The sequence below is a fragment of the Eretmochelys imbricata genome, chromosome 15 (genome assembly GCF_965152235.1).
Source record: "Eretmochelys imbricata isolate rEreImb1 chromosome 15, rEreImb1.hap1, whole genome shotgun sequence".
Classification (NCBI taxonomy): domain Eukaryota; kingdom Metazoa; phylum Chordata; order Testudines; family Cheloniidae; genus Eretmochelys; species Eretmochelys imbricata.
In genome coordinates this window covers 25,116,275-25,142,948 of record NC_135586.1, presented here as the reverse complement: position 1 = coordinate 25,142,948, position 26,674 = coordinate 25,116,275, and the positions used below count along the sequence as shown (strand labels likewise).

At 40.2% G+C, this 26,674-nt stretch overlaps 1 protein-coding gene across 1 annotated transcript in view; it reads left to right on the top strand.

Annotated features, from left to right (window-relative positions):
• DNAH10 (dynein axonemal heavy chain 10) overlaps positions 1–26,674 on the top strand; it is a 97,850-nt gene that overhangs the window by 38,510 nt on the left and 32,666 nt on the right. The window contains exons 26-49 of the mRNA XM_077835358.1: positions 214–370; positions 1,165–1,398; positions 1,506–1,628; positions 2,175–2,408; positions 2,920–3,143; positions 6,046–6,315; positions 6,393–6,576; positions 7,329–7,463; positions 7,874–8,026; positions 8,451–8,639; positions 8,745–8,891; positions 9,919–10,110; positions 10,519–10,637; positions 10,840–10,998; positions 12,434–12,569; positions 12,708–12,830; positions 14,653–14,787; positions 15,161–15,377; positions 16,489–16,608; positions 18,892–19,037; positions 19,567–19,719; positions 20,569–20,829; positions 22,070–22,242; positions 23,800–23,893. Of these exons, the coding sequence (XP_077691484.1) occupies positions 214–370; positions 1,165–1,398; positions 1,506–1,628; positions 2,175–2,408; positions 2,920–3,143; positions 6,046–6,315; positions 6,393–6,576; positions 7,329–7,463; positions 7,874–8,026; positions 8,451–8,639; positions 8,745–8,891; positions 9,919–10,110; positions 10,519–10,637; positions 10,840–10,998; positions 12,434–12,569; positions 12,708–12,830; positions 14,653–14,787; positions 15,161–15,377; positions 16,489–16,608; positions 18,892–19,037; positions 19,567–19,719; positions 20,569–20,829; positions 22,070–22,242; positions 23,800–23,893 (4,078 nt within the window). The remainder of the gene's footprint in view (positions 1–213; positions 371–1,164; positions 1,399–1,505; positions 1,629–2,174; positions 2,409–2,919; positions 3,144–6,045; positions 6,316–6,392; positions 6,577–7,328; positions 7,464–7,873; positions 8,027–8,450; positions 8,640–8,744; positions 8,892–9,918; positions 10,111–10,518; positions 10,638–10,839; positions 10,999–12,433; positions 12,570–12,707; positions 12,831–14,652; positions 14,788–15,160; positions 15,378–16,488; positions 16,609–18,891; positions 19,038–19,566; positions 19,720–20,568; positions 20,830–22,069; positions 22,243–23,799; positions 23,894–26,674) is intronic.

Here is a 26,674-nt window from a genome sequence, read left to right as displayed (position 1 = left end):
ACACCCCCCCCGATTGGTGGGAAGTAAAGAATGAGCTGCTGAGCTAACCTCCAACCTGTGTTTGGCTGGGATGAGAAGATGGAGTGTCTAGGAAATGAATGTTTCCTCCAGTTTGTCTTCATTTGATAGTATTATTCCCTGCACTTTAAGCTGATCCCTATTGATAATATCTGGTCTTGTTTATAACGTGTTGATTTACTGAAACTCTTCCAGGCATTGGAAGGATCTTATGGAGAGAACTGGCACTAGTTTTGAAATGACAACAGCAACTTTTACCTTGGAGAATATGTTTGCTATGGAGCTGCATAAGTACTCAGATGTTATCAATGAGATAGTGGGATCTGCTGTTAAAGAGCTTAGCATTGAGAAGGTAAAGTTTTTAAATAATACCTAGCTTGTTTCGAAGACACTTATGACAACAGAGGTTTTTATTTTCATCATTGTTTTTGGTCTTTCAGTTTTAGTTATCAAATGGTATTTAGAATAGCAATAAATAGTTTAACCGTTAGTTGCCAAAAAAGGTTATGTTAGCCATTTGTGTGATCCTTGTTTGGATTAGATGGGTTTTAAAGTGCGAGTCTACTTTGAAAAGTGATTGTAAAAGAGTCAGGGTAGTTTTCCATGTTTATTGTCTATCAGAAAGCTTACTTGACACAAAAATCAGTTTACAATTAAAAATATTTTCTTTCCTAAATGCCAGCCCTGCACATTTGACCTGGGATCTGATAGTCAAGCAGGATGCTTTCCGTTTTCTGCATCACTGCTAGTAATAAAGGTTCTGCAGCTCAGATTAGTCCTTCAGTGATACTAGTATAACTGGATTATTTTCACTGGAGCTGCAATGGAGGTAACTGAGACGATAGCTCTGCTAATGAGGCACTAGATGGAACCAAATCCATCTCTCTCTGAACTGTGTTGGCTCTATAGTGATAAAAAGCAGAAAGAACTTATTTCTCTCATTGAGATTAGCAGATAAAACTCATAATGCACACTAAGAAGAGATCTGATGGATACATTGTCCCTGTTCAGAGAAGACCTGCCCTTTAGAGCTAGAAAAATCTGTGTAAAGGCCATCCTAAATGAGCGATTTTCATTTTGATGTTAGAATGACTGTCCTCTAGTTTTACAGGACTGAAACAGGCTTCTTTTTATCTTCACATGCAGGGTGTTAAGGAGATAGTGGAAACTTGGGAGAACATGAAGTTCACTGTAGTGAGGTATTTCAAAGGCATTCAAGAGCGAGGCTTTATTTTGGGATCGGTCGATGAAATTACTCAGATTCTTGATGACAATGCTGTCAATCTTCAGAGTATCTCAGGCAGTCGATTTGTAGGTCCTTTTCTATCAACAGTCCACCACTGGGAAAAAACTCTGTCCTTGATTGGTGAAGTTATTGAGGTAGGGAAGAAACTGAATGATTAATTTGTCTCTAGCTTTTGTTTTTCATGATCAAGATTTTCCATCGAACTTGTTTCTTTGATCGTAACACTTGACTCTTCTTCTAGGTCTGGATGGTGGTTCAGAGGAAATGGATGTACCTGGAGAGCATCTTTATTGGTGGGGATATAAGATCACAGCTTCCAGAGGAAGCAAAAAAATTTGACAACATAGACAGGATATTTAAAAGGGCAAGTAACTGACCTGTTTCGTAACAGCTTGTGATTGAGAGAATTACGTGATATGTTTTGCTTTTAGCTCCATATTGAACTGCAATCCTCCATTTATAGATGTCAGTGCCCTAACATTTTTCTTCTCGTGATGACTAAGCAAGTACTTCTCTCTAGTGATACTCCCAGCTATTCGAATTGATTGTAAAAATGTCAATGTGACAGTGAGCTTACTTGGCACAGAAATCAGTTTACAAGTAAAAATATTTTTTCCTAATTGCCAGACGTACACATTTAAGCTGGGATCTGATTGTCAGGTTGGATCCTTTCCATTTCTTGCATCATGGTCAGTAATAAAGGTTCTGCAGCTGCAAGCGCTTCACGACTTATCTGTCTAAGGCATCATGCATTCCGCAGTATTGTAGAAATAGTAAATAATAATAAAGATTATGACTATATATAATAATATCCTATATTGTTTCAGTATTGTCACAAGAGAAATCTAACTCAATTTGCTCCTCAGCGTCACCTTTAGTAGTTTCTAAAGATTCTTTTCTATGTCTGTAGATAATGGGTGACACTGTAAAAGACCCAGTGATAAAAAAATGCTGTGAAGCCCCAAATCGACTCACAGACCTCCAGCAGATAAGTGATGGTCTAGAGAAATGTCAGAAAAGCTTGAACGATTATCTGGATTCAAAGCGGAACGCTTTCCCCCGATTTTTCTTTATATCTGATGATGAGTTGCTCAGCATCCTTGGTAGTAGTGACCAACTCTGTGTTCAGGAACACATGATAAAGGTAAAGCACCCTGCTTATGAGAATGTCCCATGCGCACTATGATTTTCAGGTGGAAGATTCTATACTATACATATTATTAAGAGCCTGCTAGTGTTTCTTTCAAACTAAACTTGCTGTAATAGCAACACAGGAAACACTGGACCAGACTAGTGATCCATGCAGTACGGTGTCCTGTCAATGCCAATGGCTGGTACCAGTGGCTTCGGAGGAAGATTCAACATACCCCATAGTGAACTACTATGGAATAACCATCTCTATAACACTTCATAAATTTGTATTTTCTCAAAAATCTTAATGGGGCCAAATTCTGTGCTCATTTACACTCTCTGCAATTGGGTTAATGGGATATAAATCAGTGCAAAATCTGGCTGTCAATATTTAAAAATAATTTGTCTGCTATATTTGATTGGTCAGAGCCTGATTCTGAACTCTAATGGGGGTTAAGTGAGGTACCAGATCTTAGGAACCTAGTACAGATAGTACAAAGTGTTCCTCTGCTGGCATGTTTCAGATGTATGATAACATAGCATCCCTGAGATTTCAGGAGGGTGATAGTGGTGAAAAAATTGCAACAGCCATGATTTCAGCCGAAGGAGAAGTGATGGAGTTCCGGCGGGCCATTGCAGCAGAAGGCCGAGTCGAGAACTGGATGACAGCTGTTCTGGTTGAAATGAGAAGAACAAACAGACTCATTACTAAAGAGGCCATTTTTCGATACTGTGAAGATAGAAGCAGGTGAAGTAATCAAAGTGATAAAGATAACAATTGGAGCATAATAAACCATTAATAGTTTGAAGTCTATATAAACCATACAGAAAGTGTTGTAGAGACTTCCTTTTTTATTTAAATATAGTTCCCTTCTCTTACTCTGTATGGTAAGGGTCCATTAAAAATTGATTGCCACCCAGTTCACATACACAGACAGTTAAACAGAAAAATATCTCAGTGCCCAGCATCTAAACAACTTTAACTCTGTCCCTGTAGTTCTGTTTCTCTGTAAAAATTTTATCTTTAAAAATTTTATCTTTAAAAATGCTTTTAAAGTGTTACATTTGAAGAACAAAATCTAATTCTATAAGTTCCAAATGAATAACTGGAAATGTAATTTACAGCCTTGATTATATATTGGGGATTATTCTGTAGCCCAAGTGTTCTGACACTAACAGTTGCTTTTCAGTATAAAGAATAATTTTATGAACTTGCTTAGGAATTTAGGATCTGTTCACCCACTAGCTTTGTGTCCTTTGACACGTGTCCACTTGTAAGTGGAATTATTTTGCTCAGGAGAAAAAGACTGGATGAGTATTTGGATGTGCTTATGCACTTCAGTGATAGGCACTATAGATATACATAGATAAATATGTTCTTCAATAATATAGACGATAAATCAATAGATACGATAGATTATGTTAATGTACTCTTGAATTTGTAAAGTATTTCTGATATTATGCTTGTCTGAGGCTGCATGTCATATAACCTTTGTGCAGATAGGAATACAGTGTTAAATTGTTATGGACAGTTCAGAGTGAAGCTGTGTGCTGAATGGATAAGGTTCATTTAGACTTATTGTAAGGAGAGAGCTAAGGTTGCTTGGGTGCTGGGCCATGAACATTTTTTTGTTTAAACATCTGTGTGCATAACTGTGAGTTAAGGTTGTTGTCAGCATTGTGTACATAACCAGAGCCTGTGATTTCCTTAGTTTTTAACGGTTTTTAGTTGGGTTGTCAAGCGATTAAAAAAAATAATTGTGATTAATCGCCCGATTAAAAAAATTAATCGTGATTAATCACACTGTTAAACAATAAATATGATTTAGTTAAATATTTTTGGATGTTTTCTGTGTTTTCAAATATATTGATTTCAATTATAACACAGAATACAAAGTGTACAGTGCTCACTTTATATTTATTTTTGGTTAATATTTGCACTGTAAAAAACAAAAGAAATAGTATTTTTCAGTTCACCTAAGATAAGTACTGTAGTGCAATCTCTTTATCATGAAAGTTGAACTTACAAATGTAGAATTATGTACAAAAAATAACTGCATTCAAAAATAAAACAATGTAAAACTTTAGAGCCTACAAGTTCACTCAGTCCTGTTGTTCAGCCAGTCGCTCAGACAAACAAGTTTGTTTACATTTGCAGGAGATAATGCTGCCCGCTTCTTGTTCACAATATCACCTGAAAGTGAGAACAGGTATTCTCATGGCACTGTTATAGCCAGTGTTGCAAGATATTTACATGCCAGATGCGCTAAAAATTCATGCTCCAACCACCATTCCAGAGGACCTGCGTCCATGCTGATGACGGGTTCTGCTTGATAACAATTCAAAGCAGTGCGGTCTGACGCATGTTCATTTTCATCATCTGAGTCAGATACCACCAGCAGAAGGTTGATTTTCTCTTTTGGTGGTTTGGGTTCTGTAGTTTCCACATCGGCATGTTGCTCTTTTAAGAGTTCTGAGAGCAAGCTCCACACCTCATCTCGCTCAGATTTTGGAAGGCACTTCAGATTCTTAAATCTTGGTTCGAGTGCTGTAGCTATCTTTAGAAATCTCACACTGATATCTTCTTTGTGTTTTGTAATATCTGCAGCGAAAATGTTCTTAAAATGAACATGTGCTGAGTCATCATTCGAGATTACTATAACACAAAATATACGGCAGAATGCGGGTAAAATAGAGCCAGAGACATACAATTGTCCCGCAAGAAGTTCAATCACAAATTTAATTAACTCATTATTTTTTTAATCAGCATCATCAGCATGGAAGCATGTCCTCTGGAACGGTGGCCAAAGCATGAAAGGGTATATGAATGTTTAGCATATCTGTCACGTAAATATATTTCAGTGCCGGCTACAAAAGTCCAATGGGAATACCTATTCTCACTTTCAGGTGACATTGTAAAGAAGAAGCTGGCAGCATTATCTCCTGTAAATGTAAACAAACTTGTTTGTCTTAGTGATTGGCTGAATGAGAAGTAGGACTGAGTGGACTTACAGGCACTAAAGTTTTGCATTATTTTGTTTCTGAGTGCAGTTATGTAACAAAAAAGTCTATATTTGTAAATTGCACTTTCATGTTAAAGAGATTGCACTACAATACTTGTATGAGGTGAGTTGAAAAATACTGTTTGTTTTATCATTTTTACAGTGCAAATATTTGAAATAAAAAATAATAATATAAAGTGAGCAGTGTACACTTTGTATTCTGTGTTGTAATTGAAATCAATATATTTGAAAATGTAGAAAAACATCTGAAAATATTTAATAAATTTCAATTGGTATTCTATTGTTTAACAATGCAATTAAAACAGCGATTAATCACAATTCATTTTTTTAATCGGGATTAATTTTTTTGAGTTGATCGCATGAGTTAACTGCAATTAATTGACAGCCCTAGTTTTTAGTGTTGATGATTTGTGTAATGGTATTTCTTGTCTTGTTATTAATTGCACTAAGTAACCTTTAACTACAGGTTAGTTTTGTTGTGGGGGAATTTCCTAGTTTTTTTAAAATAGTATTAGACACCTTTACAGAGTGCTCTCTTGTCTCTAGAAAGACAGATTTGTGTCATAGTTGTTCCAAACATTCAGGGTAGAACTGTTCTTTCAAATATATTATCCATATTTTCCATAGAGTTGACTGGATGTTGATGTATCAAGGCATGATGGTGCTGGCTGCTAATCAGGTCTGGTGGACCTGGGAGATGGAAGACGTCTTTCACCAAGTAAAGAAAGGAGAAAAACAGGCAATGAAACTTTATGCTAAGAGAATGCACGAGCAGATTGATGCCGTGGTTACCCGAATCACAAAGCCGTTAAATAGAAATGACAGAAAAAAATACAATACTGTTCTCATCATTGATGTCCATGCCAGAGATATTGTTGATACGTTTGTAAGAGACAGGTAATCCACTGACCCGCTGAGATAATTCCAGAGAGATTGTATTCTGTACTCACAATCTTTTGCTTTCTCCTTTATAGCATCATGGAAGCTCGAGAGTTTGAATGGGAAAGCCAGCTGCGTTTTTACTGGGATCGAGAGCCGGATGACCTGAATGTGCGTCAGTGCACTGGCACCTTTTCCTATGGTTATGAATATATGGGCTTGAATGGAAGACTAGTCATCACTCCCCTTACAGATCGTATCTATCTAACGCTCACACAGGTATATATTAAAGGGATTTTGTCATATGATATTCTGCTGAAATATATTTCTTGGGGTTCACAACATGATTATTTTATTGCCCCTTTCTGTTTCCGCAACTGATCACATTATATAAAAGTATATTTAAACTCAGTTAAAATCCCATGTGATTTGAAATTTTTAAAGACTATGTAAAAGGCTAGATCAGCTTCAAGGCTGGTTGTTTTCTTAAAATCATGGCTGAAAGCTGATCATTTTAAGGCATTATTACAGTGATGGTGGAGCCACTTTGTGAGATCTCCAGTTCCTCTGCTGTTGGCTGCTAAAAACTCCGACCTCAGCCAGTATTTTCAGTTCTGATTTCTGGTGCCCATCTTCTGTTCTGCCTAATCCTCTGCTGACTTTCCATGCTTACGGATCAATCTTTGCTGGAGAGGCTGTTGAGGTGCATGCAGTGTAAAAGCTGACTGGCAGGAGCCAGAACTGGAAATGCTAGGAGAGAGGCACTCTGGCAGCTGTGGGAGGTGAAGGAAGAGCACAAATGGGGATGAAGCAGAAATAAATCATGAAATTCATGAGTGCGATGCAGTCTCTGACTGACTTGCTCTTCTAATTAGTATATTTGCTAAACAACCCAAACCCAGGCTCAGGTGTAACAGTTTATATGATATCCACATCGGTAAACTATATTGTACTGTAGGAAGCCTTTGAGCTGAATTGCAGTGTGTTACCCTGCTCCATTCAGCCTTGCTTTTGTGGTTTATTTCCAAAAGGCTCTATCCATGTTTTTGGGAGGAGCACCTGCAGGGCCAGCAGGTACAGGGAAAACTGAGACAACCAAGGATCTGGCCAAAGCCCTGGGCTTGCTGTGTGTTGTAACAAACTGCGGCGAAGGCATGGATTTCAAAGTAAGAGTTGGAAGGCTGTGTTCTCTGGTAACATGATATTAGCACCATTATGCACAAAGACCAGGCTAAATGACTTGTCCTTAGCTTTTGCAGAAGACCTATTCTAATTACAAACAAATCCCATGCAGTTGAAAATTAAATATAGTAAAAAAATGTTGTTTCTTGTTTAAGTTCCTGAGATGGCTGGAGCTCAGGATTCTGGCTTTGCCTTGTAACAGTGAGAATCAGTGGCAAGATGATAAGATTCTAAGCTCATTGTGGGCCACCAGCATAGAGTGAATAAGCCTAGCAATAGATTGTGGAGTGGGAAGGCAGACAAGTAACCATAGGCTTTGTTAAGTCCTTTACAGGTGTACTATATGCCAAAATGTGCTGAATGTTTTTTTGGGCTGTTTTTGTTTTGTTTTCAGGCAGTTGGTAAAATTTTCTCCGGTCTTGCCCAGTGTGGGGCATGGGGATGCTTTGATGAATTTAATCGTATAGATGCTTCTGTGCTTTCAGTCATCTCTTCTCAGATCCAGACAATCCGAAATGCTCTAATGAATCAGTTGAAAACATTTCAGGTAAACACCCACATCCACCCACCCAAAACCTCTTGAGAAAGAAGGCTAGTCTTGTATTTAAGGCATGGGATTCGGGGAGCCTATCATAAGATGCAGTTTACCTGTGCAAATATATTACACATGGGTATTAAGAGTTAGGTATTTAAGTGCATATTTAAGCACTTAAATAAGTGGCCTGATTTTCAGAGATGATGAGCACTTCCCTTTAACTGCTCCCTGTCTCAGTTTCCCCACCTGTAAAACAGGGATAATAACACCTACCTACCTACCTACCTGACATGGCAGTTATGAGGCTTAATTTATTATTTATTGTAAAGTTTTGAGATCCTCAGGTAACAGGTATAGTAGAGAAGTGCAAAGAATTTTTGCCATTTTATCTTTTTATGTCAGAGTCAGTATAGTCTGACATTTGTTCATGTTTTAGTTTGAAGGGCAGGAAATTTCCCTCGATGCACGAATGGGCATTTTTATCACCATGAATCCTGGGTATGCTGGCCGTACTGAGCTCCCTGAATCTGTAAAAGCTTTATTCAGGCCTGTGGTTGTGATTGTACCAGATCTCCAGCAAATCTGTGAAATCATGCTCTTTTCTGAAGGTTTTCTTTTGGCAAAGGTAGGGAAAGTTTACTTCAAAGTAAAGTAAAATAAAAACATGTACATGAGTGGTGTGTGGATTGGGACTTCTTTCTTATGATTCTCTGTCTTCACTCTCTAATAGGCCCTTGCCAAAAAGATGACAGTGTTATACAAGTTGGCAAGAGAGCAACTTTCTAAACAGCATCATTATGACTTTGGACTGCGTGCTCTCAAGTCAGTACTAGTGATGGCTGGAGAACTGAAGAGAGGATCACCTGATATTAATGAGGTAGACTTACTGTGTTCAGCTGAGGAACTGCCCCAGTATGACTGGTGTAAATTCTCATAGGTTCATTGAAATTATCACTGTCTGAGGATCTGACCCACTGTATGTAGCAGTTCATTCATGGTATCTTTGGTTGTATCGAGAATGCCGTTTGTACATCTGCTACAGAAATAGGGATGCTTTCCTGTCTGTGGCATTTGTCTTCCCACTTAATGATTTACTTACTAAGCAGCATCATTCCTTGCACAACGTTCAGGTACCACCTCCTTACATGCAGTGCTTACAGAAAGGGTATGTAAATATGGGTAGCCACGTTATCAACAAAATGCAGATAAAAGAAAGTGTGTATGGCTGTTTTAACCCTTAGTTTGTATATAATTTGTACATATGTTTGAAGGTCTTAGGGCGAGGTCCTTAAAGGTATTTAGGCACCTAACTGCCATTAGGCACCTGTGTATTTTTGAGGATCTGGGCCTTAATATTTATATCTAGGATGCAAAGGTTAGATGAATATAGAGAGTAAAATTTTCCAATGTAACACTTAAATTATGCTCACCAAAAATGCTTATATGCCAGTTGTATAATCAAAACCCATATTTGCACATGCAAAGCTGCTAATTGTACCATACCTTCCAGTACATTTGTATACCCAAATGTGGGTTTTGCAGAGTTTTCTAAAGGAAATAAGTACGTTAACAGTGAGCCTGTGTGAATTAATTCAAGAAACAACCAGTAATTTGGGACATTCCAGCACCAGTGTTTGGAAATTTGGGTCATATAATGAAAAAATGCAATTTAAAATCCCAGTTGAAACTGATCAGCTTCACCATGATGAAATGGCTTTTATTTCCAATAGTAATTTGTGCCAAGATAATTATCTAAAGGTATCAGGAGTGCATGTAGTAAAAATTGCTAACACTGTGTTAAAATAATTGTATAGTGGTATTATACAAATATTTTCTAGGCTATTTACACTTTTGAAAATTGGTTGAATATTTGGGGATTCTCTATTCTTTTGTGTTTTGTCTAGGATGTGGTATTGATGAGAGCTCTCCGAGATATGAATCTTCCTAAGTTTGTGTTTGAAGATGTACCGCTCTTCCTTGGCCTGATCTCTGACCTGTTTCCTGGCCTGGATTGTCCTCGAGTCCGCTACCCTAACTTTAACGATGCTGTAGAACACGTGCTGGAAGAAGGTGGTTATGTCGTTTTACCAATCCAGGTAGAAAAAATGTTGAATTGTTTAACATTATTGTTGTAAACAGTGGGTAAAATCCTGATGTGGTGTATATTGGAGTGGCATCACTGAAGTCAGTGGAGCAATACTGATATACGCCAACTGAAAATCTGGCCCATATGAGTTTTGTATACACAGTTATCTAAAAAAAGGAGTACTTGTGGCACCTTAGAGACTAACAAATTTATTTGAGCATAAGCTTTCGTGAGCTACAGCTCACTTCATCGGATGCATCACATGCATCCGATGAAGTGAGCTTTAGCTCACAAAAGCTTATGCTGAAATAAATTTGTTAGTCTCTCAGGTGCCACAAGTCCTCCTTTTCTTTTTGCGGATACAGACTAACACGGATGCTACTCTGAAACAATTATCTAAGTTCATGTTATTTTTCAGGTGGATAAAGTAGTTCAAATGTATGAGACAATGTTAACTCGTCATACTACTATGGTGGTTGGACCTACTGGAGGTGGCAAGTCTGTTGTCATTAATACTTTGTGCCAGGCCCAAACCAGGTGAGCACAGAAGTAGATGTAAGGGAATCAGAATTTGAAAAAGGGCATAGTCTACAGGACAAATGTACTGCAGCAGTCCTATGTGGTCATGCTTGGATCTTCCCTAAAACTTTATCCTACTGTAGTGTTTGCTTAGTGTGAAGTTCAACTTGGGCTGTGGTGTGTTTGGTAATATTGTTCTTTCTGTTATCTCTCTGCTTAGGCTAGGATTAGTGACAAAGGTTTATATGCTGAACCCTAAAGCCATGAGTGTGATTGAGCTGTATGGTATTCTTGACCCTACCACGCGAGATTGGACAGATGGAGTTCTATCAAACATCTTCAGGGAAATCAACAAACCTACTGATAAGAAAGAGCGAAGGTAACCACCTAAGAATTAGAAAATATATTAGTAACTTTTAGGTATTCTGAATTTTACAGTCACTTTATTTTATGTTTAATACAAATTAGATTAACAGTCCTAAGGAAAAATGAAGGGAACATACCCAGAGGATAGGAACCAAACAAAGATATTGTCCTAAGAGTTTGGTGTCCCAATCTGATTCTGTAGGGACAATAGCTTCTGCTAAAAATGTTACCTGTATTTGACAGTTCTTCTTTGAGTCTTTGTCCATGTGGATCCCAGTCTTGGTGCACATGTGCCTCATACATATGAGATCTTGCATGCATTAGATGCAGGTGCAATATGAGCGGATCCATGTGGACAAATCATCTTGAAGAACCACAGGTACTGATAGGTAAGGAATCATTCTCTTAAGTTTATTTTGAATTACTAGAGTGATTTTAAGCTACATAAGATACTATCTTTTCCCTTTCCATTGAATTACCTTAAACTGGGCAATAGTCATGGCCTTTCATCAGACGCAAATTTAACATATTATTAGTTCTGCAATTGCAGCCCTGTGCATTGCACATTTGTGGGCCTTGTGCACTGTACATGTGAAGAAGGGAACTAACAGTATTGCTTAGTTCTTAAATAGAGTTTTCTGGTTGAAAGCACTTGAAAACAGCATCTAATACACACCCCTTTGAATGAGATATGTAATGATATTTCAGTTTTACAGATGGGGAAACTAAAGCTGAGGAGTTCAGTGACTCTCATGAGGCCACAAAGGTGGGAGAGGAATTGTGGAGCTGTTTGAGGCAGGTTGGGGAGATCTGCCTATGAGCTCTCTACCTCTGCCCTATTGTATACCATAACTTCCAAGTGGCGACTAAGTCCTCTCCCCCTCACATGTGGTGCCACACATTTGGTGATTTTTTTCCCCACCACTAGGCAGCTTTTTCCAAGGTGGATATACTGTAAAGTCAGTGGACTTTGGGTCAGGCCCAAGGAGAACATCTTCCTCTCGTACTTCGGCAGGAGAATGCTTGAGCCTCAGCAGGCAAGCAATCTCAAAAGCAAATTTGTATGAACTGAGCCTGTAGATGTGTAGCAGTCTGTTAATGTGAGCTCAGTATTCCTAGTAAGGTGAATGGGAACTAGGCAGGTAGATGGAAAGGGCAAGAGAGCCTTTAAATCTCTTCCATTAGAGTTAATTCATATGCTTATCCTAAAATTGAGCTAACATCTTTGATGATGATGATAGTACTTCAAAAAGGAAATAAATCTATAGACTGTGCCCTGTTAATTTCAAAACATGAGGGGAGTATTGAAGATGAATCACTGTTTATTCTACAGGTTTCAGAGTAGCAGCCGTGTTAGTCTGTGTCCGCAAAAAGATAGTCTCTAAGGTGCCACAAGTACTCCTTTTCTTTTTGTTTATTCAAGGTCCCTTTGTCTGACATGTCTACAGGTACATTTTATTTGATGGAGATGTGGATGCTCTCTGGGTGGAAAATATGAATTCTGTAATGGATGATAACAAGTTGTTAACCTTGGCCAACGGGGAGCGCATCAGGCTGCAGACTCACTGTGCTCTGTTATTTGAGGTGAGTAATGACCACATCATTTAACAACAACTAAAGGGTTAACTACATCTGCCTCTGCAGATTCTGAAAAGCAGGAGCCACAAGTGCTCTTCATGGTTTCAAGTTATTTATGGCCATCATTGCAACTTTGTTTTCTAGGTTGGAGACTTACAATATGCATCTCCTGCTACCGTATCCCGTTGTGGGATGGTCTTTGTAGATCCTAAAAACTTGAAATATAAGCCCTACTGGGAGAAATGGCTTAACCAGAGAGGAAACAAGGTAGAAAATTGCTGGTTTTGATGAGATAATGATTTCAGAAACTACCTGAATTAAATATAGAATTGTGGCACCTTCATTGGCTGAATTTCTTTAGAATTCATTTGTCATACAGATAGATCACTATTACCAAGTTTGATTAGAGCTGTAAGAAAATGAGCATGTTAACCTTTAATTCTTTGGTGTGGAAACAAATAATATAAAAACAGATCAGCAGGAGGTGCTTGATTTCCAGAATAAAAGCCAAAAACTGTCATAAGAATAACCGATTCATATTATAAAGTACTGAATCCATGACCCCTGCTTATGTAATATGCTGCATGTTGCTTTGAAGAGGCTTTTTGTTATACCAAGGCCTAGATTATACTAGGAATTTACTGTGGTATAACTACGCCTCTCAGGCTGGTGAAAAATCCACAGCTCTGCAATACTGACCTAACCCCGGTGTAGAGCAGCACTAGTCGATAGAATATTCCCATTAACCTAACTACCACCTCTTAGAGAGGTGGATTATCTACCCCAATGGAAGAACCCCTCCTGTTGGTGTACGGAATGTCTTCACTGAAGCACTACAGTGATGCAGCTGCAGCTTTTTAAGTGTAGACAAATCCCAAGACAAAAGGAAATGAAAATGAACTAACATAGAATAATATACTTTAGTAAAAGAGTTCCACTGCTGGTATGGGATCTTGATGTTCCAGCCATTCACTTCACAGGTGATATGTGAGCCAATAAAGTTCAGGAACCACTGCTCTAGAGTAACCCCCATGCCCTGGCTTCAACCAATTTTATCAGCAATAAATAAGTATAATCCTGTAATAAATCCAAGAAACCATCTTCACCACCCCTGATTTTTCATAATACGCCAAATAAAAGGTAGTAATCTTCCAGTATACCAATAATTCATTAGGGTACTTTAAAACAAAATAGTAGGCATCATGATGTATCTGTTCAGTGTACACCACCATGTCTGTTACTATGTTAAAAATAAGGTTACCTGTACAGAAAAAAGAATAATCTATTTAAAGTGTATTTATAACAAGTATCCCTGTATTATGTACAAACAAATATGTGTCATCCATTCATACAGCTGATAAGAGTTGTAGTGTGAGCAGAAAGACACCAGACTCCAAGTTTTATAGCAGAGATCTAGAGAATGGCCTCCTATACCTGGAAGTTCCTCACTTGATTAAGTTCTTCCTGCAACATGTCCTGATCTTTCTGGAAACTGGAGAAGCAAGAATTCTGTGAATTCAGCTCAGTTCTACGAGAGTTAACCCTTGGGCTGGCTCAGTGTTCTCAGTTGATTTGGATTCAAAGGACCAGATGCATAGTGGGTTTTAGTTGGCATAGCTCTACTGCCTTCAGCTGGCTGATTCAGATCTATTCCTACTGAGAATCTGGCCCATAGAATGATGTTGCACCTCTTGAGGGAACCATACCCAGACCTCCTCTGGTACAGGGAACATCTCTATGGCTATGTCTAAACTGTGTCACAATGTGGACTATAGGGGTGGAAATTGCAGTGTCCCAAATTGTTGTGCTCTGCCCCATGTGGATGCTGCTGGCACAGACTAGAAGGTACCTAGTTCATGTTAACATAGTCATCTTTCAAACAGACCTAGATACCTTCTCATTCACACCCGCAGCATCCACACAGGGCAGTTAGACTGCAGGATGCTAGTGTGTGTGGAATTTCATACCCTCGTAGTCCAAATTATGGGGCTGCTTAGACAAGTCCTAAGACTACTTACAGTTGGTTAGACAGGTAGCAAACTGGCTTTTAATGTTTCTGTGTGGCTATGTCCTATCTCTTTTTTCTCAGCAAGAACAAGTTGAATTAAATCGTCTCTTTGAAAAATACGTACCATACCTTATCGATATGATTGTAGAAGGAATTGTGGATGGCAAGCAAGGAGAGAAGCTGAAAACCATTGTTCCCCAAACAGATTTAAATATGGTAAGATATAAAGAGTATTGATTAAGACGCTTCTACAGAAGGGGAAACTGAGGCACAGAGGGGCTACATAACTTTTCTAAGTTTACACAGCAAGCCAATGACAGCGGTGAAACCAAAGTGTTCCTCAGTATGACCTCTAGACAAAATACGCTTCTATTTCCACTAAAATAAAGACAGTCAGTTGCTAACACTATTATTTTACTTTAATGAATACCTATATTAGAAGAAACACACCTATATGCACACAAATCATCACAACACATTTGAATATATTGCCTTGCCCCAAAGGCATGAAAAGAAAAGAAGGCATATTAAAAGTCATCATAATTCTGAACTTCATCTGAAGCCGTTGTTTCTCAATTTTTTATCACAGGTGACGCAGTTGACTATGATGCTGGAAGCCGTAGTAGTCCTGGAACCCGATGATCCTGATGTTCTGGAATGCTACTTCCTGGAAGCTTTGTATTCCTCTTTAGGTGCTACCCTCCTTGATACTGGAAGAATTAAATTTGATGAAAGTATTAAACGTATTTCCTCAATGTCAATGGTTCAAGATGATAATGTCATGGCTAAACCAGGGGAACTGCCAGGTAGGATTTTGTCATTTATAATTTAATCTGGGACACTTCCCTTGTTTTAAAAAAAAACAGCTGTGACAGAGTGGGATATGCCTGTATCAAACAGTTTGTATTGTATGTTGTATGCAGGATATTAGAGAGACAAGGTGGCTGAGGTAATATCTTTTATTGGACCAACTTCTGTTGGTGGGAGAGACAAGCTTTTAAGCTACACAGAGCTCTGCTTCAGGTCTGGGAAATGTACTCAGAGTGTCACAGTTAAATACAAGATGTGTTGAACATCATGTCTAAACTTGCCTGAGGGCAGCGTGTTGTTCTGCACTCCAGACATTTGTCTTGTGCTAGAAAGGTGTTATTGACACCTCTTTGAAGGACTGTCACTGAGAGCCATCTGCTACTATTGACTTTGAATGACTCTCAAGTACTGACCCACTCTCTGAGAAGAGTTCCACCCAGGGGAGGATTGCCCAGGCAGGAAACACTGTGGAAGACAGCCACGAGACTCCTCCTGAGGGTCCCCCTTGCAAGTCCTGGGATAGCGGTGGTCTGGGGGCTGGGTGGGAATGGCTTGTCAGGGAGGCCTCAGCACTCAGCGCTGCATAGACTCTAGGCAGCGCTCACTATGGCCGTGGGAAGTCTGGGGAGACTGCCATAATGTAGACATGCAGCGTTGTTGTAGCCATATCGGTCCCAGGATATTAGAGACAAGGTGGGTGAGGTAATACCTTTTGTTGGACTAAATTCTGTTGGTGAGAGACACAAGTTTTCAAGCTTACAGAGAGGTGACCTGAAGCAGAGCTCTGTATAAGCTTGAGAGCTTGTCTCTCTCACCAACGGAAGTTGGTCCAATAAAAGATATAACCTCACCCACCTTGTCTCTCAGATGACTTAGACAGGCTGTCAGGGTCTCTCTAGCCCCTGGAGTAACCCAAGATTGAGAGGGCACCAAAGTGACTTAAAGATACCATAGGATACTCCCCCAGGCTGCGAGTTCTGTGCTGCACCTCTTATTACAAAATCTCACCCTGCACATTTATCTTAGTCAAATGATGTTTCTCCTGAAATATTTCAATGTCCCAGATGATCTTTAGTTGTTAAACGAGAACCACATTGTGGATTGCAGGTCAGCTTCCAACTTTGTATGACTTTCATTTTGATGGGCGTCAAAAAAAGTGGATACCTTGGAGCAAACTAGTTCCTCAATACTTTCATAAGCTTGATGTGAAATTTATTGACATTCTAGGTAAGTGTTGGTATCCTTTAATCTAAAATGTGCTATCTATAGCCCTCTAGTAATAAATAACCTGTGCAGTGCAGGATTCCATTCTGGGATGTTTCATTCAGGAACTGAAGATGAATGACAAGGCAAAAAAAAATATTTTTGCTCTTTACTGCTCCTTTGTGATATTCAACAATAGCCTTAAAGTTTACTGCAAGGGGTTTTTCTTTTTTTGCCCTTTTTTCCAATTAGAAATATTGGGCTTTGATAGCCTTCTTCATGCTGGAGCCATCATAATAGACTGTTACCTTAGACAGCTGGGCTAGTCTACACATTTGCATGTCGCTCAGGATTGTGAATAATCCACACCCTGCTGAGCGACATAGTTAAGCCAACCTACATCCCCGAGTAGACAGCACTAGGTCAATGGAAGAATTCTTCAGTCCAACTAACTACTGCCTCTTGGGTAGGTGGGTTAACTATTGCGACGGGAGAACCCCTCCCATTGCTGTAGTAACTTTTTTTACATTTAAGTGCTGCATTGGTGCAGCTGCAGCTGTGGGGCTGTAGAATTTTAAGTGTAGACATAGCCTTAGACTCAACACTCCTTCCCTCTCAGTGGCAGAGATCAACTGTTCAGGTCCAGCCTTGTGGGGTGTCACCCTTCAAGTTCTTCAAGGATCTTGTCAAAACCCTTCAGGGGAATGTGGAAAACTGATATTCATGATACATCTTAATGTAAAGGACAAGGAAAAAAAGAACAGTCAGGCCATCTTTATATATAATAAAGAAGCAGTTGGAGTTGGATAAAAAATGAGTTAGTTCACAGTTCATCTTTTAAGGATTGTTAGGAACCATGTTTTACATAACTACTAAGGTAAAAAGTAGGGAGTTGCTAAACCAGTGAAAAAGACCAACCCACAGTCTCCCAGGGTAGACAAGCCAGGAAAATCACAGAGCCTGGCTTAATTGCCTAGTCAGAGTAAAAATTAACCTGTCATGAAATCCCATAATACAATATATGCTTCCGCCGACGTGCACGGGCTGAAATTGTGGAAAAGCAGCATCACTTGCCCCATAACTTCAGCCGTGCAGAACACAATGCCATCCACAGCCTCAGAAACAACTCTGACATCATAATCAAAAAGGCTGACAAAGGAGGTGCTGTTGTCATCATGAATAGGTCAGAATATGAACAAGAGGCTGCTCGGCAGCTCTCCAACACCACTTTCTACAAGCCATTACTCTCTGATCCCACTGAGGGTTACCAAAAGAAACTACAGCATTTGCTCAAGAAACTCCCTGAAAAAGCACAAGAACAAATCTGCACAGACACAGCCCTGGAACCCCGACCTGGGGTATTCTATCTGCTACCCAAGATCCATAAACCTGGAAATCCTGGGGGCCCCATCATCTCAGGCATTGGCACCCTGACAGCAGGATTGTCTGGCTATGTAGACTCCCTCCTCAGGCCCTACGCTACCAGCACTCCCAGCTATCTTCGAGACACCACTGACTTCCTGAGGAAACTACAATCCATCTGTGATCTTCCTGAAAACACCATCCTGGCCACTATGGATGTAGAAGCCCTCTACACCAACAGTCCACACAAAGATGGCCTACAAGTCATCAGGAACACTATCCCCGATAATGTCACGGCAAACCTGGTGGCTGAACTTTGTGACTTTGTCCTCACCCATAACTATTTCACATTTGGGGACAATGTATACCTTCAAATCAGACTAACACGGCTGCTACTCTGAAATCTGACAATATAAGTTGTTATGTGAGCATAATAAAATAGTGACAAGTGAGTTGTACAGTTATGACAAAGTAATGCATATAATTTTATAGTAACAATTCAGCAAGTACATGTCAACTTCACTGAAAACACAAATAAATTATATGGCCACTAAAGTTATCCCTAATTGCTTCAATCTAGTCACACAGTGCAAAATTCACCTCTGCAGAGCTCCAGTAAAAGGCCTTCATAAATCCCAGTTAAATCCTCAAAATAGCGGTTAAGTGGGGCTTAAATGGTGCACAAGCTTTTGCTGGATCTGTGCATGGGGTGAATGTAATCTATTTCAACACACATAAATAAAGTTGCCACAATAAATATTGAAAAGAGAGGGTTGTGCAATTAAGATTGTTCTTAAATACGGTTACTTCTCTGCTGTTTCAGATTACTCTTTTTATGCAACTGTATATTAACACAGTATGGGTTTGCACCAGCAGTGCTTACATATGCAAAACCTCCAGCTCTGCTGCATTTTAAATTGATCTTTTACTCTTTTTTTTTAATAGTTCCTACTGTGGATACAACACGCACTACATGGTTGTTAGAACAGATGGTAAAAATCAAACACCCTGTTGTTCTTGTTGGTGAATCTGGTACTTCTAAGACTGCAACTACACAAACATTTCTAAAAAACCTAAACCAAGACACTAACGTATGTACTTGTGGGTTCTGTTCTGTTTATAAAACCTGTGTTTTCCTCTTTCTCATGTTGTATGTTGTTAAATAGTTGCATTTCACCCCAGAGGTGGCTGCATTTCCGTGGTGGGTGAAATAATACCTCCAGTTTAAAACCCCGATTCAACAACTGGATTTGCACTGGTAGAGCCCTGAGTCTGTGCACAGCTCCCTTGACTTTGATGAGGCTGCACTTGGATGCAGGGTTCTGATTGCAAGGTCCTAAGTATCTAAAATATTTTTGGATTAATGTAGTTATTCGTAAATAGGGATTCAGTTTTTTATAAGATAAAAATGTATTTATCAAATGACCATCTTGGTGTCTTATTGAACCCCCAGAGTGACACTGGCTATATTCTACATGAATAGCCAGACCAGAATGGTGTTTAATGTACAGCTGGTGTGCTATTTTGTTCATATTGTCAAATGTGAAGAACATTGTCTAAAAAGTGCCATTTAAAATATTTTTAAAAACCGTTTTGATCAAGTTTTTTCTTCCTGTGTAGGTGCTGCTAATAATTAACTTTTCTTCTCGCACAACATCAATGGACATTCAGAGAAACTTAGAAGCAAATGTAGAGAAACGTACTAAGGATACTTATGGACCCCCTATGGGAAAGCGCCTCCTGGTTTTCATGGATGATATGAACATGCCAAGGGTAAGCTACAATCCTGTTTGCAATATAACATAAGAAGATGATAGGCTGCATTCTTGTGGTCCATTAATGCACAGGTCCAACTGGGTTAATTATACACGCTTGGACTTCAGCTTTGTACCTTCCAATTTCTAAGGTTTGGACCTCTGAGCACCCTGGCATATTTCAGTGCTATTACAATATCACTCTTAAACTTTAAAAATGTATCTTTTTTGGTGGATAGGCTGCCATCCCGGGGTCGCTCTATCTATAGTCAAACTAGGCAGCTGCCTAGAGCCCCCCATGACAGAGGGGTGGCCGGGCCAAATTTGAGTGGCATTGTGACTCAGTGTGTGAGGTTGCAATGCCACTCACCCAAATTTGGCCCAGCAACTCCTTCATCATGACAGAGGGATGGCTGGGCCAAATTTGCTGCCCTAGGCCTATAAGAAGGGGAGCATCACACTGAAGTGTTGCCAATGGTGGCAGATTGTCTTGAGTGGCCTCTTTTGCCATCAGGATCCGCCATCAGGATCCTCCTTTCTTCTTGCCCTTAAAATTCCTGTGATACACTGACCCTCCCTCTGGTTGATATTGGCGCCATGAGATGTGACTTCCTTAGAATCCATCCATATCTCTCCAAGAGCTGGGTAGGGGTGTACCTGTGTGTCACTCATCAGCAACATGAGGTGCTTTCCCCACCTGAGACAATCCGAATGAGTGAGGACAATCAGTGCCCAAAGCCCTACAAAATGTTACTTAGACATGCTAATAGTCTATTGAATATGGAGCTAATGATTTCTTGCTCAAAGTAGTTACAGGTGACTCAGACATGCTGTGATTGAAATATGTTGGCTCTTTCATTTTACAAAGGTTGATGAATATGGCACACAGCAACCAATAGCCTTGTTGAAGTTGCTCTTGGAAAAAGGTTCCTTATATGACCGTGGTAAGGAGATGAATTGTAAGAGTCTTCGAGACCTTGGCTTTATTGCTGCCATGGGCAAAGCTGGAGGAGGTCGTAATGAAGTTGACCCTCGATTCATTTCACTCTTCAGTGTTTTCAATGTACCTTTTCCTTCTGAGGAATCTTTGCATTTGATTTATGCCTCCATCTTGAAAGGTCACACTGAGGTAATTTTAATTTATTTAAAAGGCTTAATAGGGTTGTTATTTTTAATTAGTTTTATCTTCCATGAAACTACAGAACCTGAAAGTGTTTCTTTTAATGATTTCCCCTCTTCCCGTTTGTGGCCAATCTTTCCCTTACAGCTTGGTGACTGTTATTAGTGGGCATTCAGATACTTTCCTGGGTCTTCATTCAAGTTGGGAGAGCCTCATACATTTATCCAAGGGAAGAATTTGGCTCCAAATAGGGAACAACTTGCCTGGGAAGGCAAAGTGGTGTGAAGTAGTAGCAAACAATAACGCCACACTTCAGATTGGCAGTATTGCAATCACTCTACTAAGAGATTTTGTTACCCACCATGGTCCTTGTCCACAGACGCACTGAAATCATGAGAGTCTTTCCGTTGACTTCAATGTAGACTTTTGGATCAGGCCCCACATTGCTGCTGACAAACAGTTTTGCAAATCATTTTCACTTCTCCACATTAATCATTCTGATTCATTTTAGAACCTTACATGCTTTTCTCTTCTCCTTTCCCTCCTCTTTTCTTTCTCCTTGTAATGGGATTTTTTAATGTGTTTATTGGTCTTCAGATAGTATAAATACTAAAATATTATTAAGATCAGAAAAGAAAACCCACCATAAAGTAAGTGTTTTTTGTAGCTGTTCAAAGAATATTGCTAATAAAAAATTAGTAAAGAGTGGTCATCTTGTGCTGAATTGATACATATTGAGCAATAGACTTTTAAGCCAGAAGACACTTCGTAAATTGATGTTTTTCATAGCTACCTATAGCCAGTTACTGTAAATGCACAAAGATCTACAAAATATTGACTTGAAAAGAAACACAGAAAATTAAATATAATGCATTAAACTGCATCACTGAGCACATGAAATTGCAATTTTATATATGAGAATATTATTTATTATCCATATTGCAGTAGTGCCTAGGAGCACCAGTCATGGGAGCAGAACCCCATTGTGGTAGGTGCTGTACAAACACAGAACAAAAAGATGTCCCTTGCACCAAAGAGTTTACAATCTAAATAATAAAATAGCCAGACTAAATGTCAGATGCACACGTTACATTATACACTGAATTTCTGAAGAACATTTTATCTTGCACTGACTTATTTTAAATCTGTCAAGTAGGGGTAGAAGAGTAGGAAAGTGAAGTATGTTTGATGAAACGCATTTCTCCCCAATCAGTCTCGTGAAGAACTCTTGCCTTTCTCATGTTTGCAGATTTTTAATGACTCTATAGCAGCGATCGCTGACAAGATGACGTTCTGTACTTTGGAACTTTATAAAGCAATTGTCCGGGATCTACCACCAACTCCTTCCAAATTCCATTATATTTTTAATCTGCGTGATCTCTCCAGGGTCTACAATGGACTTGTTCTTACAACCCCAGAGCGGTAAGTGAAAAAATATTTAGAAATATTGACTTCAGTGGAACTACACTCATTTATGATCTGGCCCAGTGCGAGGCAGTTTTGCTATCTGGAAAACACCCATATGTAAAAAGAAAAGGAGTACTTGTGGTACCTTAGAGACTAACAAATTTAGTCTCTAAGGTGCCACAAGTACTCCTTTTCTTTTCACAAATACAGACTAACATGGCTGCTACTCTGAAACCCATATGTAGCAGTCACATAAATAGGAGATAATAAGGGGTAGCTTTTCTCCTGCTGCTGAGCTGTGCTTTGCTCAGGAGAATTGGGTATCAGGGAGTCAGATACAGCTTCTTGATAGTAAGGGGGTGTCTGGACCATTCTAAGTTGTGGTGTGAGTTAGAGAGGTCTAGAGCTTCTCTGATTTACTTCCAGCAGCATATAGTCCCTAAAGAACCGTATACCAGCTGAGGATCACTGTGCTCTGATACACCACCTCCTTTTCCTGACACACACTCCATGCCAGGATCAGGGGGGCACTTGGTGCAGGCGTCTGTTCTGCCAGCTTTACCCCAGGTGAGAGTTCCTCGCTCTAGCATAATTCTCAGCTGTTCAGTTATCACCTGTTTAAGACTGACATTTAAGTCAACCCATGTCAATATGCCTTTGCCTATCTGTAATGGCATAGGTTAGGGATGCTGTGTCTATAATTACTTTCAGCTACCCGGCTTCTGCTATGCCACAGCTTTGATCTTAATTTTGATTGCAATGCCTTTTTCTTATTTCAGTCAAGTTGCTTCCTATTGTTTTGAGTAAATTAATGGTTTATCTTGTTATTCACCTGACCTCCAGGTTGCATAGTGCATGGCAGTGCTAATGAAGTCAGTAACAAATATCTGTAAAGCATCTTTTAATATCATTACTTGTTTTTCTTCTGTCCCATTAAGTGCTGTGGCCTTTTCTTTAATTATTAAGGCCCCGATTCAGCCGTCCAACACAGTTCAGCAAAGTACTTAAGCACAAAACTTTAGGCCTGTACTTCAGTCAGTGGGGTTTAAGCACATGCATGTGCTTAAGTGCTTTGTTGACTAGGACAAATTGAAGCATATGATTAAATGTTTTGCTGAATTGGGGACCTAAATGGGAACTTTTTATAGCCAAATTAACCAGTACTTTTGCCTGAACAGCATTGCTGAGAATGAAGGGTAAAAGTGTTTGATTACTGAGGTTTTAATCAAATTAAATTGAAGATAAAATTAATCAGTGATTGGGCTATGTGAATAGCTATGTAGATTTCTTTTTTTATCCAGGTAGGTAAAAAAGGAACCTATGCATAGATGCAGTTGTCTCTGTTTTGCCTTTCATTGTAGATACATCACTTAGGGGAGGAAAGGAGTTTAGAAAATCCTGAATTGTAATATTGTTCCTGATGACAAGAACTGTAAAATATGATCTCTGCAGATAAAGTTACTCTTTCCAGTGAAAAAGGAAACAAATCCTGATTTGATAACAGCACTATTAACCACCTTATTTGTTGTGTCCACTGATTTGGTAAAGTCTGATTCTTTAACTTTGATATAGGTTCCAAACAGTCACACAGATGTTGCGAGTCTGGAGAAATGAGTGCCTGAGAGTTTTCCATGATAGATTGATCAATGAAGTAGACAAGACATTGGTAAGTAACTTCTTCCATTTACTAGTAATCCTTTATATTAATATGGGAATTAGTTCAAAACAGTAAAGATAACAACTGTTCTACTACAGTCTTGAAATCAAACTGTGGCCCTGATTCACCACTGCGTCACTCCAGTTTTACACCAGTGTAATTGATTTAAACATAGGCCTGTTCTGCACTACAGGGTTAGGTTGAATTTAGCCGTGTTAGTTCGATTTATAAATGACTGCGTACACACAACCAACCCTGTTCCGTCGACCTAAAGGGCTCTTAAAATCGCCTTCTGTACTCCTCCCTGATGAAGGAAGTAGCGCTAAAATCGACCTTGCTGGGTCGAATTTGGGGTAGTGCGGATGCAAATCAACGGTATTGGCCTCCAGGAGCTATCCCAGAGTGCTACATTGTGACCGCTCTGGACAACACTTTGAACTCTGATGCGCTAGCCAGGTACACAGGAAAAGCCCCGGGAACTTTTGAATTTCATTTCCTGTTTGGTCAGCATGGCGAACTCAGCAACACAGGTGATCATGCAGTCCCCCCAGAATTGTAGAGCGTAGAATGTTTCTACGCTTCCCCTATCATCTCCGTCCCTGGGGTTATCGCAGATTAGAAGGCAAAAAAAACGCACTCGCGATGACATGTTTTCCGAGCTCATGCAGTCCTCCCATACTGATAGGGCACAGCTTAATGCATGGAGGCATTCAGTGGCAGAGGCCAGGAAAGAATTAAGTGAGTGTGAAGAGTGGAGGCAGGACGCGATGCTGAGGCTAATGGGGGAGCAAACAGAAATAATGAAGCGTCTGTTGGGGAAGCAAAAGGACGTGATGAAGTGTCTGTTGGAGCTGCAGGAAAGCCAACAAGAGCACAGAGCCCCACTGCATCCACTGTATAACCGCCTCCCCTCCTCCCCATGTTCCATAGCCTCCTCATCCAGATGCCCAAGAACACGGAGGGGGAGGCTCTGGGCACCCAGCCACTCCACTCCAGGGGATGGCCCAAGCAACAGAAGGCTGTCATTCAAACAGTTTGATTTTTAGTGTGGCTACAATAAGCAATGTGACCTTGTCCTTCCCTCCTCCCCCACCCCACCCAGGCTACCTTGTCCGTTATCTCATTTTTTTTTAATTAATAAAGAAAGAATGCATGGTTTCAAAACAATAGTTACTTTATTTCGAAGGGAGGAGGGTGGTTGGCTTACAGGGAATTAAAATCAACAAAGAGGGCAGGTTTGCATGAAGGAGAAACACACACAACTGTCACACCGAAGCCTGGCCAGTCATGAAACTGGTTTTCAAAGCCTCTCTGATGCGCAAGCACGCCTTGCTGTGCTCTTCTAATCGCCCCGGTGTCCGGCTACTCAAAATCGGACTCCAGGCGATTTGCCTCAACCTCCCACCACACCATAAACGTCACCCCCTTACTCTCACAGATATTATGGAGCACACAGCAAGCAGCAATAACAATGGGAATGTTGGTTGCGCTGAGAGCTGACCTAGTCAGCAAACAGCACCAGCGAGCTTTTAAACGTCCAAAGGCACATTCTACCACCATTCTGCACTTGCTCAGCCTTATAGTTGAACTGCTCCTCTCTACTGTCCAGGCTTCATGAGCCATGGGAGCGAGGGGTAGGCTGGGGTAGGTGAACTGTGCAGTGCTGCCGGCTGGGAGAGCAGCCTGAGGAAGAAGCCTCCAGCTCCCATGATATTCTGGACAGGACTGAATCTCCATGAGATGAAACTTAAAGAAGAGAATGACCTGGAGTCTCTGGCTCCCATTCGGTGCTCTAAGAGGAGAATAGCCATGTCTGTTCAGGCGCCCTGATAGACCTCACCGAGGTCTGCCAGGAGCACCCAGGAGACGTACGACAGCTGTCAGTCCTACTGCACCGTCTGCCGCGAAGGCAAGGAGCTGCTGCTGTGTAGCAATGCAGTACCGCGTCTGCCAGCAGCACCCAGGAGGCGAACGGTGACGGTGAGCTGAGCGGGCTCCATGCTTGCCGTGGTATGGCATCTGCACGGGTAACCCAGGAAAAAGGGCGTGAAACGATTGTCTACCGTTGCTTTCACGGAGGGAGGGATGGAGGGAGGGGGGCCTGACGACATGTACCCAAAACCACCCGCAACAATGTTTTTGCCTCATCAGGCATTGGGAGCTTAACCCAGAATTCCAATGGGCAGAGACTGCGGGAACTGTGGGATAGGTACCCAGAGTGCACTGCTCTGTAAGTCAATGCTAGCCACAGTAGTGAGGACGCACTCGCCGACTTAAGCGCTTAGTGTGGACATACGCAATCGACTGTATAAAATCGGTTTCTAAAAATTGACTTCTATAAAATCGACCTAATTTCACAGTGTAGACATACCCATAGCCCACTGATGTAAAAACCATGAAAAAGGTTAGTAACTGGCTACAACAGAATAAGTGAACAAACCCACAAACGGACAAAAGGTCATTTAAGCTGTGATTTTACTGTGATATCACAAACTTCTGGGCATTACAGGCATCAGATATATAAAATATAGCACTGGAAAGCTGAATGAGGTGCTGCATGCGTGTTAGGCTTCTGCTGACTCCGTGAACTACTCATGCATCTACAAGAGGTCATCCTAGGTGACCTTCTGGCCTTAAACTCTGTGACTCTATGCTTCATTGCCATGGTTACCATCATCTCAATATAGCTCTGCAGTATTGAGTCCTGAAGCTTACCAGTCCCAATCATGTGAGTTTTACCCGATTAAGGGTTAGCATCAGGCCCTGAGATAAACTGATGACAATCAGTAT